The 16,043-nt window shown below is 50.5% G+C and overlaps 1 protein-coding gene across 1 annotated transcript in view; it reads right to left on the bottom strand.

Annotated features, from left to right (window-relative positions):
* The window catches only part of SLCO2A1 (solute carrier organic anion transporter family member 2A1), a 98,283-nt gene that overhangs the window by 15,123 nt on the left and 67,117 nt on the right, over nucleotides 1–16,043 (bottom strand). Inside the window, exons 4-8 of the mRNA XM_032143729.2 lie at nucleotides 7,446–7,673; nucleotides 6,162–6,260; nucleotides 3,408–3,544; nucleotides 1,103–1,181; nucleotides 746–910 (exon numbers count right to left, since the gene is read on the bottom strand). Of these exons, the coding sequence (XP_031999620.1) occupies nucleotides 746–910; nucleotides 1,103–1,181; nucleotides 3,408–3,544; nucleotides 6,162–6,260; nucleotides 7,446–7,673 (708 nt within the window). The remainder of the gene's footprint in view (nucleotides 1–745; nucleotides 911–1,102; nucleotides 1,182–3,407; nucleotides 3,545–6,161; nucleotides 6,261–7,445; nucleotides 7,674–16,043) is intronic.

Genomic DNA, 16,043 nt, shown 5'->3' with positions numbered 1-16,043 from the left:
GAGTGATGACCCCCATGTACCAGTCAGAGATGGAAGGCCAGAGGGGTAAAGCCACAGCCAAGGACCAGCCAGGGGGTGCACGGGAGTCACCCTCAAATCTCATGCACTGATCACCTTGCCAACTCCATATGGTTAAACTCACCTGTGGGTTGGGCCCAGTGATTTCCTAGGGTACTTGGTGGGACCACATCTGTAGTTCTCAATACAGTTGAAAAAATACTACTGCTGGGCCCCACCTCCAGAGATTGTGGTTTCGTTAACCTGGGGTAGGGCTGGGCATCTGTGTTTTGCAAAGCTCTCCAGAGGAGCCTCTGGTGCAGCCTGGGTTGAGAATCACTGGACCATATACTCTCTAATCAAAGCAAATATATTCAGATCCCTGGGGAAGAAGAGAAAATCCAGGAGGCATTTTGTCTAACCTCAAATTCAACCTTCCCTCTTTCCTGTGTTGTTCCTGATGATGTCAGGGCCTTTGGGAAGCTGTCAGACTTCCAGCCCCTTTACAGGGAGGAAGGCAGCCCCCAGCCTCCACCCACTCCTGACTGGAAGGGGTCAGAAGTCTGCCAAGAACTTTCTAGACTGCCAACCAGGAAAACCGTCCTTAAAATTCTTTCTCCTGGGCAGCCCTCCTCCGGCCCCTGCCTGGGTCTGGTCTGGCCTGCGCCCATCCCTGGATGGGTGGCTGGAGTGCCTGCCTCCTGGCCCAGGCAAGCCCTGCGGATCCTGCAGCACCCTCTGGGCTCACCAATGAGGAAGTTGGCATAGGCTGCTGAGGTGCCATACTGCTTCTCCAGGAACTTGTTGAGGAAGGTGGAGAGGCCAGCAATGACGGAGGAGAAGGTGCACTGGGCCAGGACCACCAGGACGAAGAGCGGGTTCATCAGGAGCCTCAGAAAGATGCGGGGAAACCCTGTGAACAGACCGGTGTCGAGGCTCTGGCAGAACCGCTGGGCTGCAGGCACACCTAGGGGATGGGCCAGTTATGGGCCCTCTGCTCCTACTGCCCCTTACCACACACAACACCACAGAGGCTGGGGTCCCCCTGGCCACTATCCCCTCCCCCGCACTGTGCCAGCCCACCCAGGGCTGCAGGGTCAGTTACGTTTAATGAAATCCACCAGGGAGCCTCTTGACTTGGCGTCCTCCAACTTCCTTGCTTCATCTGTTGTGGCAGGAGCCCTCTGAAGGCAATAAAAGGGGTGAGTGTTCACAGCCCAGGCGCACTGTAGCCACCCTTCCCTGGGCCCTTGAGTCTCTGGCCTCGGAGGCTCAGGGCTGGGCGGAGGTGAGCCACCCCAGGCGTGTGTGCATGGGAGGGCATCCAGAGAATGCTCTCTTGAAGCAAACAGCACCTGCATTTCCGTGAGTCCGGTGTTTTGGCCGACAATCAGAACACATCTATGCCAATGCCTCCCATGACGCCTGTGGGCATATTATTTCATATCTAACTTTCCCATGACTGTTGCCAAAGGTGTCTTCCTGGACCCCACCCCTCACCCCCATCTGTCATGGCTATGCTTCTCCCCTACCCTCACATTCCAGGGGATACTGGCTTCCAGGACCCTCTGGTCTAGAATGCCATGTTTCCAGCCCCACTCTCCTCCGGCTTTCTATCTCCTCTCTGGGATTCTTGCTTCCTCCTGAGCTTAAAGGTGAGTGCTGCTCAAGGCTCTTTCCTAAACCTTTACCTGCACTTTCTTGGGTATACTACCCCAGGGAACCTTCCTGCTTCTTCTGACCTCGTCAGCTCCAGCCTAAGGCCCTGCAGCTCTGAACTACCTTTCAGATGCAAGGGCCCCTGGGCTCTGACAGCATTAGGATCCTGCTGGGAACTCACTGCCAGGAATAGGCTCTCCCATTCACTGAGTGCTTACTCCCTGCTGGGCCCGTGCCCGGTATTCATATGCTTTGTCTCATTCCTCACAACTCTTTCCCATATCGCTACTCTAATTAGCTGGAGCACTGTAAAGAAGAGGAAGCTTAGGAACAAAGAAACTTGGCGAAGATCACTCAGCTACTTCATTGTTTTTTATTTTTTATTTTTATTTTTTTAGAGGCAGGGTCTCACTCCGTCACCCAGGCTGGTGTGCAGTGGTGCAGTCATAGCTCACTGCAGCCTTGAACTCGTGGGCTCAAGTGATTCTCCCACCTCAGCCTCCCAAGTAGGTGGGACTACATGCACTCAACACCATGCTCAGCTAAGTTTTTAAAATAATTTTTTTTGTAGAGATGGGGTCTCGCTATGTTGCCCAGGGTGGTCTTGAACTTCATTCCTTCCCTACGCACCAATCTCAACCTGGGCTCAAGCAATCCTCCTGCCTTGGCCTCCTAAAGTGTGAGATTACACACCTGGCCAACTCAGCTGGTTTATAAGTAGCACAGCTGCATTCAAACCCAGGTCTGCCTGACCCCAGCACCTGCATGATGTGTAGCCAATGTCTGAAATTCCTGCTCAAGACAAGCTGAGGTCCTCCCACCCCTGCCCCACTCCCCCCGGCTGGGCCTAGATTTTATATACCTCATTGTCAAACATTGAGCTCTATTTTGGGACTTGAAGCCTAGGCATAAACTTTGGCTCCTTCTTCTCCTCCAAGTCAGCTCACTGCTGAGCCCTCCTGGGCATCCACCCTAGGAATGTCTATCCTTATCTTTGCCCTGTCCCGGCTCTCCGACAACCATTGCTGCATTCCCCATCTCTCACCTGGTCTTTGCACTGGCCTCTTCAGATCTCCAGCCTCCATTCCTTCCCTACCCCCTAAACTCAGCCTAGCTGCCACATTGCCACCCAAGTGGCCACCCAGTCACTGCAGTGCTCCAGAACTTCATGGAATTAGAACAATCTTTAGACCCTTCAGCTTAACATCAAGCCCCTACCCAGACTTCTCTTCCTTGCTCTCCATTCTCATCCTTCTCTGATTCCTTTCCCCAGCAGGTATGACTGGAAGATGCTTGGAAGGTCCTCTGCTCAAAATATGCTCCAATCTCAGCCACCCTCACACTCTTCCATGGTAGGAATCTCTTCCTACTCAGTTTTTCAGGTTCAAACACTGATAGGCCCTATTAAATGTAAAAGTTGACTGTACCAGGTTGCAGACTGGGCTTTTATTGGCTCTTAATTCTTTAGCTCAATTTAGATAAGCTCAGTGTTTCCCAAACTGTTCCCTGGAGGTCTCCTGATCCTTGAGATGCTAACATGGTACGGGAACACATAGGAGATACCACCTTTTGGAAATTCACCAACACCCTCACCTCTCAAAGCCTCTGGGAAGTCCTGCATCATGAAATTTGTTTAGATTTCACCCTGAATTTGCTTAACATGCTGCAGCTTTTTAGCTCTATTTATTTTCTACCCCCACATCCCTTTCTTAAATTCCAACAGGTAGAGTCATGGACTCTTGGAACCTTACCTTTGCTCCTATGGGCATTGCTCGAGGGAAGAAAAAAAAGGGGAAAGAGGTGAGAACCAGTAAGGCTGAAGAAATGAGCAGGCCTAGCCACCAGGCTCCAATCCATCGGGGGTCACCCGGGACCAAGTTAACTGCAGCTGAAGAGAAACCAAAGAGTGCAAGTATTTGTTGAATGCATGATCTCACCTTACTGGAAACAGAACCACTGATCAGGGGGAGTTTTACTGATTTTCTTCCCAGGATGGAGAAGAGGCAAGACATGAGCTTGATTCTTGGTCAAAACAGCATCCCCTCTCCCAGCTATTGGTCTTCCCAGAGGACCAAGGCCACTGCACATGAAGGATAGCATCAGAAAATCCCTGGGCAGGAGGTAGCAGTACCTTCACCTCCTTATTTAACTCCCAGCTCTTGGCAGGAGTAGTGAAGAAGGATGCTGACTCTCACTCACAAGGGCACACCATGGGCCAGACCCTAGACCATGTGCTTTCCATGTGTTTTCCACTGGGTTCTCCTAGCAAGTCTGCCCACCTCTCACCAGTCAAGAAACTGAGGATAGAAGGGGTTAAATCCCTTGCCTCAGGTTAAGGCTAGTAAGTGCCATTGCACTGGTCAATGTCAAGCCTGTGTCTTCCTGGTATGCAAACCTGCCCTCTTAACTGTTAAACTAGTGCCTCCCAACTTTATGGATCCCTAAACAAAGGAGGCCCCATTATCCTTAGAAGCCTAAAGAAACAACTGTCAAGGGTGTGAGCTGCCTGGCTTCCAAAGGAGCAGCTTTCTCTTGGCAATTCTCTGGCACACGTGTAAAAGTCTGCCATTGTATTTCTCTGTGTAAAGAAACCATCCAGGCATAAAGGGAAGGAGAAGGTGGCAGAACGGTTGAGTCAAGTCATGACAAGCTTCCCTGGGCACTGCCCTGAGTGGACTGGGTGCTCAGTTGCTGGTCTCTTTGGGCAACCAAGAGCCAGGAACCAATTCGGGGAGTGCCAGCAAAAGGACAGAGATGGCTTGATCCTTTGGCTTTCCACTTTCATTTGAAGTACAGCCAATGACACTATGCAGACGGCACTGTGGTCTGACAGTCCTAGGGATGGGAGTCTAGGCTCTAGCAGCATGGTTGCAACTAGCACCTGCCAGCTATCTGTGACGTGACTTGTGTGCAGGGCACTGGTGGGGGTGCTCTTCCTGGAGTCTGGCTCAGTCCTGCCTTTCAGCCACACCTTCAGCCGAGCTGGAACTTCGTATCCCACCCACACACTCCCCACACTCTCCACCCTACAGCACTTTGCCTGTCCCTCTGTTATGGTGCTGACCTTCCCCATCTTGTGGGAGACTGGGTAGTGTGGGATACGCTCTCAAAGGCAGGAAGCCCTTGCTCAATTCATCCTGGGGCTGGCTCCCTGAATGGTTAACTCAGAACTTATGCTGGTGTCTAGGGACTATATCTTCTCATCCATACCACTTGTTGAGGAATACAAACTCATACTGTTGACTTCTTTTTTTTTTTTTTTTTTGAGACGGAGTCTCGCTCTGTCACCCAGGCTGGAGTGCAGTGGCGTAATCTCGGCTCACTGCAAGTTCCGCCTCCTGGGTTCACGCCATTCTCCTGCCTCAGCCTCTCTGAGTAGCTGGGACTACAGGTGCCCGCCACCACGCCCGGCTAATTTTTTTGTATTTTTAGTAGAGACGGGGTTTCACCGTGTTAGCCAGGATGGTCTCGATCTCCTGACCTCGTGATCCGCCCGCCTCGGCCTCCCAAAGTGCTGGGATTACAAGCGTGAGCCACCGCGCCCGGCCACTGTTGACTTCTTAATAACCATCAGGCTTGTTCTGATCTTTACAACAACTTTATTTTACTATCATTAGCTCCATGTTACAGATGAGGAAGCTGAGGCACAGAAAGACAAAGTTACTTGCCTAAGATCACTTGGCTAGTAAGAGATGGAGCCAGGATGAGACCCGGGCAGTCCCATCCCAGCGCCCACACAGTCAAACGCCATGTTATACCCTCTGGATGTGAGTCATCATCTGTGTGTATATTTTATATGATGTTTCTTTTTTTTCCTCAAAAGAGCTCTTATTAAATCTTAAAGAACCAGCAACATCTTAGAATCAAAGAACCATAGAATATTTTTTTTCTTTGAGACGGAGTCTCGCTCTGTTGCCCAGGCTGGAGTGCAGTGTCGCGATCTCGGCTCACTACAAGCTCTGCCTGCCGGGTTCACGCCATTCTCCTGCCTCAGCCTCCCGAGTAGCTGGGGCTACAGGCATCCGCCACCACGCCCAGCTAATTTTTTTGTATTTTTAGGAGAGACGGGGTTTCACCGTGTTAGCCAGGATGGTCTTTATCTCCTGACCTCGTGATCCACCCGCCTCGGCCTCTCAAAGTGCTGGGATTATAGGCTTGAGCCACCGCACCCAGCCCATAGAAATATTTTTAATGCCACCACCAAGATGGGCGCTGTGGTGGCAACACCTGAGGTCCTGCCCTGGGTCTCCAAACTTCTTAAGGGCAGAAAGTGAGTTTGCTTCAGCAGCTTGTTCCCCACAGTGGCCAGCGTGGCCCCTGAGACAGGAGGTGCACACTGTCTGCTCCTGGCTGTCCGAGGGACTACAGGGATGAGTGAGCGAGTGAGGAGGTGGCAGAGCGCATCTGGAGCTGAAGCTTCATTCTCTGTTCTGATTGGATGAGGGGGCCGGGGGGCTGCTTTATTGAGCTGGGGATGGGAATGGGTGTCCTCTGCACACACTCACCTGTGTTGACCCTGCCGTAGTCCACAAAGATCTGCAGCATGACAGAGCCCAGCAGGTACCCGAAAGCCGGTCCAAATACAGAGATGGCAAATAAGATGGCTGGAAATGGAAGTAAGGGGAAGGAGACTGAGAAAAATGGAGAGAGTTTGGCAGCCCTGGGCTCCCAAGCTGAGGGGGAGTCTTGAGATGTCACTTCATCTGTTCTCAAGCCTGATAAGCCCACACCTATGGCATCTCCCACCAGCAAGGCCAGAACCACTCACGATTCCAAGACATATAGAACCAAGTCTATTTCTACCTCCAGCCAACTTCCAAAGAGACCTGCTTGCCAGGAAGGAAACAGGCTCCAAGGCATTAAAAATGCCAGGTGATGCTCCCTGTGGGTATGATGCTGGGGGCCCTCGGAGGAGCTAGTGGTGCCACAGAGCCTGTGGGGGTGGTCTGTCTGGTCTGGAGTATAGGCCCTGAGGATGCTCAGAGTGGCGTGTTCTTTTTTTTTTTAAAATGGAGTTTCACTCTTGTTGCCCAGGCTGGAAAACAATGGTGCAATCTTGGCTCACTGCAACCTCTGCCTCCTGGGTTCGAGTGATTCTCCTGCCTCAGCATCCCAAGTAGCTGGGACCACAGGTGTGCGCCACCATGCCCAGCTAATTTTGTATTTTTAGTAGAGACGGGGTTTCTCCATGTTGATCAGGCTGGTCTCGAACTCCCGGCCTCAGGTGATCCGCCTGCCTTGGCCTCCCAAAGTGCTGGGATTACAGGTGTGAGCCACCACACCTGGCCCAAAGTGGCTTGTTCCAAGGGAAGGATTTGGGCATTTACGTGGTCATCTGCTATCTGCTTTGCATGGGGCTTCTTTGAGGCCAACCTGCCCCTAAGTGGATGTCTCAGAGAAGACATGTGTGTCCTGTCCTGTGCCTGGAGGACTAGACAGCAACAATAGCTGCTGTTGGTTTAGGGTCCATCCAGTGCCCAATACCAGCTAAGTGGTTACATATGCCATCTCATGTATCCCACAGCCATCCAGTGCACAGATAATATCAGCCTCATCCTAGAGGTGAGAAACCTGGGGCCCTGGGGTTCAGCCACTTGCCTCGGATCACACAGCTGGGAGGTAATGGAGCTGACATTCAAACCAAGTCTGTCTTATCCCCAGGCCTCCGAACTCATTTGCTGGGTTGTAAGCAAAGAGGGTGGGACCTCAGTTTAGTGCCCCAGGGCCTCATCAAGTGCTACATCAGGACCTCACCCCTCCCCAAAGCCCTCTTCAAGCCAGTGACTCACAGATGTACAGGGGCGAGTTGCTGGGCTCTGAGAAGTCATCCACATAGGAGATCCCAAATGGCTGAATAGGCACTGTCCCGATGCCAGCCAGCAGCTGGGCGACCACCATCAGGCCCCACATGCTGCTGGTCTCCTTCTGGGGGTTCTGGGTGGTGCTGTGGCACTTACTGGGAGGCAGGTCCTGCCAATGCTTCTGGCAGAGCTCGGCCTGCAAGCGGCTGTTGTTCCCTGCAACGAGAGTGCTTGCTAGTCTCCACCACCCTGGTCTCCTGGTTCCACCGGCTGGCCTCCAAACCCGGCCTTTCTCCCAGGCCCCTTGGGGAAGGACCAACTCTGGCCAGAGGCTGTGCTAGAAAATGGGACATGGTTCCTGGGACCACGTCCTGCTGTCTGGCCAGCAGGAGGGACTCTAGAAACAAAGGTGTGAGAGAGGGGTGGAATGTGGGCTCCCCGGCCCCAGGAGCTGCTATTTCTCAGATGGAGAGGAATCTTCCTCTCGTGAGCATCCATGCCTTCTCCTCCATGGGCACTGGTGGGGAGCTGAGCACGGAGAGGTCAGTACCTTCATCCATGGAGGAAAGGGGCACCCAGCTGGAAAAGGGGGGGCCCAGGGTCAAAGCCCAGGCCCGTTGGCCTCCAGCACCCTGTGCTGAGCCCTGGGGCTCTGGGCCCCCAGGGTTCTCTTCAGCAGGACAGAGGTCATGCTGTTGCACCGGGCTGGTGTCACCTATAACCTGGGTTGCATCCCTGGTTGTGACTCCCAGAGCCTTCACTTCTTAGTGAGCCCAGCACTAAGTCACACTGGAAGACCTACTGCCAAGGACATTTAACATCCTTACCGTTCCGGGGAAGCTCCCATAACTTCTGATGCTGGAGGGGCTTTAAGACTCTCTAGTTCAACCTCTCATATTACAGATGGGGGGAGTGGAGGCTGCTTCTCGAAGCCCTTCTGTGAGGGTCCCAGACACCCTGGGTGAGGCCTGTGGGCACTGTGGTTCCTATGGCTGTGGCCCTTGCCAGGCTGGGCCACCGCTTCCATGCCTCTGTTTTTAATTTGGCCCACACTAAGCAATCAGCACTGTCAGCTCTCCAAGGCCTTAGGAGTTCTCGAGGGCTTCTTTCCATGAGATCCCCTTTTCCTGTCTCATTCAGGCTAATGGAAACTGCTGACATCACCGATCTCACTCGCTTCACACTAATGGGATTCTGTTTAATTCTCACTTGTGCTGCCCTGAGCTAGGTGAGCCTAAGTCCCACAGAGAGCGCCGTGGACTAGCCCTGCTCCTCACACTGGACTCTGCCGGTGCTGTTGGGCTCAGGGCTGCCCTGGATGGTGGGGCTGGGGAGGGGGGTCTGTGCTCTTCATTGCCCTTTCCCCTCTCCCCAGTCGCACACGCCTCGTCCAGCCTGGCCCCACTGTTGTCTGCCCTCTACAGTGGTGTCTATGCAGGACACATTCGAAAGTTGCTGTCATGGGAGCTCCCCCATCAGTCAGGGAAGCCTGTCCCAGGAAAAGGAAAGGAAGCCAAGGCGTCTGCTTGGTCAGGGTCATCTAGACCTTCCATAGTTGTGTCCATGGAAGGAAGCATCTGGGCAAGCAGCCAGGGACTGTGGTCAGGGTCCCTCTGTACCTCTCTCTTCCCACTCCATGTTCATTATCCTGCCTTTCAATGCAGAATTCAAATAGGTGGCCCGACCACATGGTGACATAATATGCAACCTTTTAGAACTGGGGTGAAAATATAGCCTTTTTTTACACGGAAAGACAGCTGGAACGGCTTGTTAGTATAAAAAAATAGTAACTAGTAGTTTGGAGAAGAATCTGTTCCCTAATTTATAAAACGTTTGTGGACTACTTGAATATGCAGAGAAAACCTCTGGAAGACGATGGCTCTCTCTGGGTGATGAAATTGTGCTGACCTTTTTTTATTTGCCTCATTTATTTTGTAATTTGTCTGAAATGAACACATTTCTTTTATGTTAAAAGAAATACTTTTGAAACAAAGCAACAAAGTTTTTAAATCCAAGGTTTTTGTAAATAAATATATCCAAAGCTTAACAATGTCTCTCTCCCATTTCTTCTTTGTCCCATTCCCATTGCCCTTCTTTCTGCTCTAGGCTCTAGGCCTGCAACCATGGAGCTGAGTCTCTGCCTGTCCCCACCAACCACAACCCACCGCGGACGTCACCGATCTCGCTCACTTAACACTGATGGCATTCAGTTTAATTCTCACTTGTGCTGCCCTGAGCCAGGTGAGCTTAAGTCCCACCACAGCCCACCACCACCTCTCCCCTGTGGAGTGTTGGGCCTCTCTCTGATTTACAGGCTCTACCATAGAGATCCGAGTCCTAGCACCAGAAATGTCAAACCCCCCATGTACTGACTGGGCCAGGCCCTGTGCCAAGGTTGTGATGTATGTGGTCTCCTGCTCACAGGGGTTATTGTGTCTGACTCAAAGTCCTAACTGAAATCGAGTCTGATGGCAGTTTGACACTAAAGTGCCTGACTCAAAGTCCTAACTGAAATCAAGTCTGATGGCAGTCTGAAAAGACAGAACACACATTTTTCAAGGATGGAAGAACATGGCATGGGAAGATTTCCTTCATCCCTAGCCACCTTCAGACATATGAGCTCTCTGACCTCTGTAGGTGGCTGGGACCTTACACCTACTTCCTCTCAGGAAAGGGGCTGGCTGCTGGGATGTGTGTTAGAATCTGGGACAATAAGATGAAATAAACACAGTACAGGGAGTTAAGAAATTGGTTTTATCCCTAGGTAAGATAAAAATTGGTTTTATCCTTATGTATTCTTGAGCAAGTTTCTAAATGTCTCTGAGCCTTAGTTTCCCTTGGCGTAGAGGCCATAAGGTGGCTAGATAGAAAGATTCTCTGTGTCATTAGAGGTAGAAGACTATGGTTCCAAAAAGACACCCAAGCATGAGAAGTCAGACCCTGCCAGTCCCACATTAGGTCTAGTGGCTGTGTCTGCCGTCTTGAAAGAAGGCTGGTGCAGCTCTCAGTGGTGCTGCAAGGGTCCTGAAGCACAGAATTGTAAAATGCTCCTGCTGAAAGACCACAGGGGCTGTCTGGCCCACCCTCCCACTCAGGAATCTGTATCAAATGGGCCATTTCCAACACCCAGAACTGGCTTAGCTCTCTTTCCCCTACATGCCTATTTGGTCCTGCGGATCCCAGGGTGAGGTCAGGGTGGCTCTGAGTGGGCAAGGCTAACAGATGTTGGAAGGCCTGGACTGGGAGCCTGGGACCCAGATTCCTATGACCCTGAATTTGTGGCTCTCTATGTTGGTGATTTTGACTTTGAAAGCTCTCAGAGGATTCCAGGGAAGGACCAAGCACAGCAGAGGGTGAGAGGCTGCTGGTGGATCTGGTGGGCAGAGTGTTAGGCTCACTGGTCACTCCCCCAGTGCAGCAGCCAGACAGGACACCCGGGGCTGCTGCCCCAGGTGGGTAAGAGTTTACATGCACAGGCTGTGCTGGTCTTTGGAGGGAGAGAGGGACAGGTAACATGGCCCCATGCTGTTCTCAAGACCAAATAGGCATGTAGGGGAAAGAGAGCTAAGCCAGCTGCTCAGCTTGGGAAGTGTTCAAACGTTTATACAAACCCACCTGACCTGGCATGGCTAACTCACTCAACACAGCTGTGCAGTCACTCAAAGAAATCAACACGCACACTTCTCTGCTAACTTCTCTGTGCCAACTTTGACCAAACTGATGCATTTCTGAAGGACCAACATATACTTTGCATCCATAAATAAAAGGGCTGCTGCTACATTTCCAAGTGGGTATTTATTTCTGAAGATTCAAACAAATCTTGGGTACACTGTGTATGGAGAAATGAACAAAGTCTGAGTTCCCTAAAACCTCAGGTTGTTGTCATTCACAAGTGTGCTTGGCTGAGCCATTCCCCTCGGTGTGACAGTGGCTCTCTGTGGCACATTGTCTCATAGGCTGCGGGGTGGCAGGATCAAGTCTAAGTTATATGGGAGCACGGTTTAAAGCAAATCACAATACCTGGAAAGAGATGCAAAGAATCAGCCTCTGTTCCCAGTTCAGCCACTGAAGGACCATGCCTAGATGCCTAGGTCTGAGCGGCTGCCCCTCAGCAGTAGTATGAGTGATACCTGCATCACAGGGGAAAAGGAGAACACGGAGTCCTGAAAAGGACCTGGACCCAGTTTCATTCATTCTTCAGTCACTCAGTTATTTGGTCGATAGTGGCTGTGGGTGGGCACTCTGCTTGGGTGAGAGATGTGAGCATGACTGAGAGGCACAGGTACTGCCCTAACAAACGCTTTGGTCCACTGTGGTACCCAGAGCATCAAAAAAGCAACCATAATATTGCTTTATCAAATCAAAACTACAATGAGATATCACTTCATACCCACCAGGATGGCTATTACCAAAAAAAAAAAAAACACAAAACGAGCGTTGGCAAGGGTGTGGAGCAATTAGAACCCTGTGCATTGGCTGGTGGGAATGTAAAATGGTGCAGCCAACGTGGGAAGCAGAAGGGTGGGTCCTCAAAAACTGAAAAATAGAATCATCAACGCTGGGCGCGACGGCCCACACCTGTAATCCCAACACTTTGGGAGGCCAAGGAGGGCAGATCGCTTAAGCCCAGGAGTTCGAGACCAGCCTGGGTAACATGGCAAAACCCTGTCTCTACTAAAAATACAAAAAATTAGCTGGGCATGGTGGTACGTGCCTGTAGTCCTAGCTACTTGGGAGGCTGAGGTGAGAGGTTGGCTTGAACCCAGGAGGCAGAGACTGCAGTGAGCCGAGATTGTGCCACTGCCGGGGCGACAGAGTGAGATCTTGTCTCAAAAAAAAAAAAAGTACTAATGGGCTGGGCGCGGTGGCTCATACCTGTAATCCCAGCACTTTGGGAGGCTAAGGCGGGCAGATCATGAGGTCACGAGATCGAGACCATCCTGGCTAACACGGTGAAACCCCATCTCTACTAAAAATACAAAAAATTAGCCGGGCATGGTGGCAGGTGCCTGTAGTCCCAGCTACTTGGGAGGCTGAGGCAGGAGAATGGCATGAACCTGGGAAGCGGAGCTTGCAGTGAGCCAAGATTGCGCCACTGCACTCCAGCCTGGGTGACAGAGCGAGACTCTGTCTCAAAGTAAATAAATAAATAAATAAATAAACAAACAAACAAAGAAACAAACAAATACTAATAAGGATAGAATCATCATATGATCTGGCAATTCCACTTCTGAGTATATACCCCCAAAAATTGAAAGCAAGGACTTAAAGAGATATTTGTACCCCCATATTCAGAGCACTATATTCCTGATAGCCAAAAGGTAGAACCAACCCAAATATTCATCAACAGATGAATGGGTAAACAAAATGTGGTATATGCAATGGAATATTATACAGCTGTAAAAAGGAAGAGAATCCTGACACATGCTACAGCACAGATGAGCCTTGAGGACATTATGCTAAGTGAAATACACCAGACACGGAAAGACAAATGCTGTGTGATTTCACTGGGATGAGGGATCTAAGAAGTCAAATTCATAGAAACAGAAAGTAGAATGGTGGTTGCCAGGGACTGAGGGAGATGGGAATGAAGAGTTAGTGTTTAACAGATACAGAATTTCAGTTTGAGAAGATGAAAAAGTTCTATGTGTGGATGATGATGATGGTTGCACAGCATTGTGAATGTACCTTAATGCCACTGAACTATATACACTTAAAAGTGGTTAAACAGTAAACTTTGTGTTATTTGTATTTTGCCACAATTTAAAAATATTGCCCAGGACATGTGAAGCTGGGACAGGGTGCCAGGGAGCAGATGAGAGAGGCAGCAGACCCAGTGTTGTAGGAGAGGACATTCTGGAAAAGGTTTCTGGAGAAAGTGGCCTCTGAACTGAGAAGAATCGACAGGCATAGACAGAAGATAAGGGTGGGGAGTGGGGAGGTGAGGAGGAGAGAAAGAGCGTGTGGAAGGGCTCAGAGGTGGGGGTGGTACATTCCACGACATGAATAAAGTTCAGTGAGGCTGGCGCTCAAATACAAGTCCTCCAGGGTGAGGCCTGGCTGCCCCTGGAGGGCTTGTGCATGACGGGAAGGGGCCTGGATTGTGTCCTAAGAAAAACCCCAGAAGTGTGAAAATCATGAGGGGGCAGTGCAATGAACACACTAGAGGGTTTAGGAGTAATGTGCAAGGCCCTGTCAACTGAGATGGGTAAGGAGGGGAGTCGATTCCATCAAGAAGCAGCCAGTGCATAGTATGAGGGGCAGGGCTCAGTGGCTGCGAGGATGGTGAACGCATAGCCCAGAGTATGAGTGCGTAGACACACAAGGCCAGGCTGCTGTAGGATAGCAGGGGCATGACATGAGAAACATCACCGGGGAAAGAAAGGGCCAGAGAGTGTGTGGGTTTTTTGAATGCTAGTTCTTGATTCTACTGATTCTCATTAATTTACTTAATACACGTTTATTTGAACATTTTTGCTGACTTGACTAGCAAAATCATTTTTTGCAAGGTATTTAATGGTCATCAAAGATGGTAAAAACATTGAATGACTTATTAAGTCTTCATATGGCATGTTGCCTGCTGCACCACGGCCACAAAAATCCTCATGAAGTTCATCTCATGCAGTGTTCAGGAGGTGAAACTTTCTGGGGATTGTTTAACTGCTACCACTAACTTTAAAAATGTCGGATTACATGTCAGAAACTGCCTTTATTAAAATATGTATTTAAAAATAATCAATGGGCCCAATTACATCCAAGTCTACTGAGTTCCTCTTGGCCTATTCTACATTCCAAATTGATTCAAGATCTTCCAAAGAACTTTCTTCCTTATGCCAACTCAATAGGGCCTAAACCCATCCCACATCCCAGATCAAGTTCTGACACATGTAGAAAGGGAACGGCAGTTAAATGCAACCCCGAGGTCAGTGCTGTCAGAGAAGCAGTGGCCCACTTACAGAACTGGCCTTATGCGGGGCAGGTGTTTATGTCAGAGACAGATGTAGTGTGGGCTTCCCAGACAATCAAGCCTGAGACATCCGTGGCAGTGGGTGGCCCTGGCTAGCTCACTCTGGTCAGAATAGAGTCTTCTAGAATTTATTTTTATTTTATTTTATTTTATTTTTTGAGACAGAGTCTTGCTCTGTCGCCCAGGCTGGAGTACAATGGCATGATCTTGGCTCACTGAAACATCTGCCTCCCGGGTTCAAGCGATTCTCCTGCCTCAGCCTCCCAAGTAGCTGAGATTACAGGCACATGCTACCATGCCCAGCAAATTTTTGTATTTTTAGTAGAGACAGTGTTTCACCATGTTGGCCAGGCTGGTCTCGAACTCCTGACCTCAGGTGATCCACCCTCCTCGGCCTCCCAAAGTGCTGGGATTACAGGCGTGAGCCACCGCGCCCAGCCAAGTCTTCTAGAATTTAGAACATTAAGCTCTTCCCTTATAAAAATAAGAGGACACACATTTTAAAAAAGAAAAAAAAATAGGAGGACAGGGATAGGAGTTCAAGGGGCAGGAAGAAGGGGAAGAAAAAGACCTTGTATGAGCACCAACCCCGTGGGCAGCCTCTGATCTAGTGACATTGATAATGGACAGCCTCTGGTAGACAGAATGGGGGACTTGAGTCTCTTTGCACCACTCCACACCTCTCCTCCCTGGAGCAAAAGCTCCAGCCTTTTTCAGGAACTCGGGCACACATTAGGAAGAAGCAGCAACCTCTCACTGCTTCACAAGCACTCTAGTAAAGGCTGGAACACAGCTACTCCATGTAACTTATAGAAGCATGGCAGGTTAGAGGTTGCTAACTCTGACCTTTCCACCAAGTCAAATCCTGTGGTAAGGTCAGGAACATGCCTGCCTTTTCCTGCTACCACAACCTCCAGAGACTGCCTGCCCAAACACAGCCACCTGCCCCTGTCTTGGAGGGGTCTGGAGGAGGCAGGGGAGTCTATTTCTTAGCCAGATGTCAGTCTGTTTCTCATCTTCCCCCAGGCAACCTTCTGGAAGGCTCAAGTTCATCAGAGCACATTTTTTCCCATAGGACACCAGAGGCCTGGCTTTGCCAGTCTAGTTTTCACAGGGCTGTGAAACGTTAACTAGAAACAGGCCGGACCTCTTCCCCCCTCCAGCTCCCCCAGCCCCACCCCACCAGCACGTGAGTCAACCCTCTGACTCACTCCACCATTTAAATATGCAGAATTTCAATTCTAAATTCTGGACCCTCAGCAGTTTTAGAAATGTCTGAGTGTCTGTCAGGAAGGTCTACTTCCCTAGAAAGGGACCTCCAGAGATGGGGCAGATCTGGGGCAGGCCAAGGTCTAGCCACACCGGTGTTCAAAGCCACATGATTAAGCGCTCCGTCCCACCCCTCGGGATGGCCAGGCTGAGGCCAGCCTTCCAGCTGTCAAGGGAATAAATAGTAAGAGGGCTTTGCACCAAGGTCTAGAGCTGGGGTAGGGAGAGGACTCTAGAAGGACCAAGCAACAAGGCCATGGCAAGAGGGGCTTTCCTTTGACTAGTCTTTCTCATCATTCTAGTAAAGCAAAGAGAGGAGACTTCCGCCAGGAAAGAGGAGGGCTCCTTCA

The sequence above is a fragment of the Hylobates moloch genome, unplaced genomic scaffold, assembly GCF_009828535.3.
Source record: "Hylobates moloch isolate HMO894 unplaced genomic scaffold, HMol_V3 SCAFFOLD_22, whole genome shotgun sequence".
Lineage (NCBI taxonomy): Eukaryota > Metazoa > Chordata > Mammalia > Primates > Hylobatidae > Hylobates > Hylobates moloch.
Note: the sequence above shows the minus strand (reverse complement) of the source record. Positions and strands in the feature narration are given on the sequence as shown.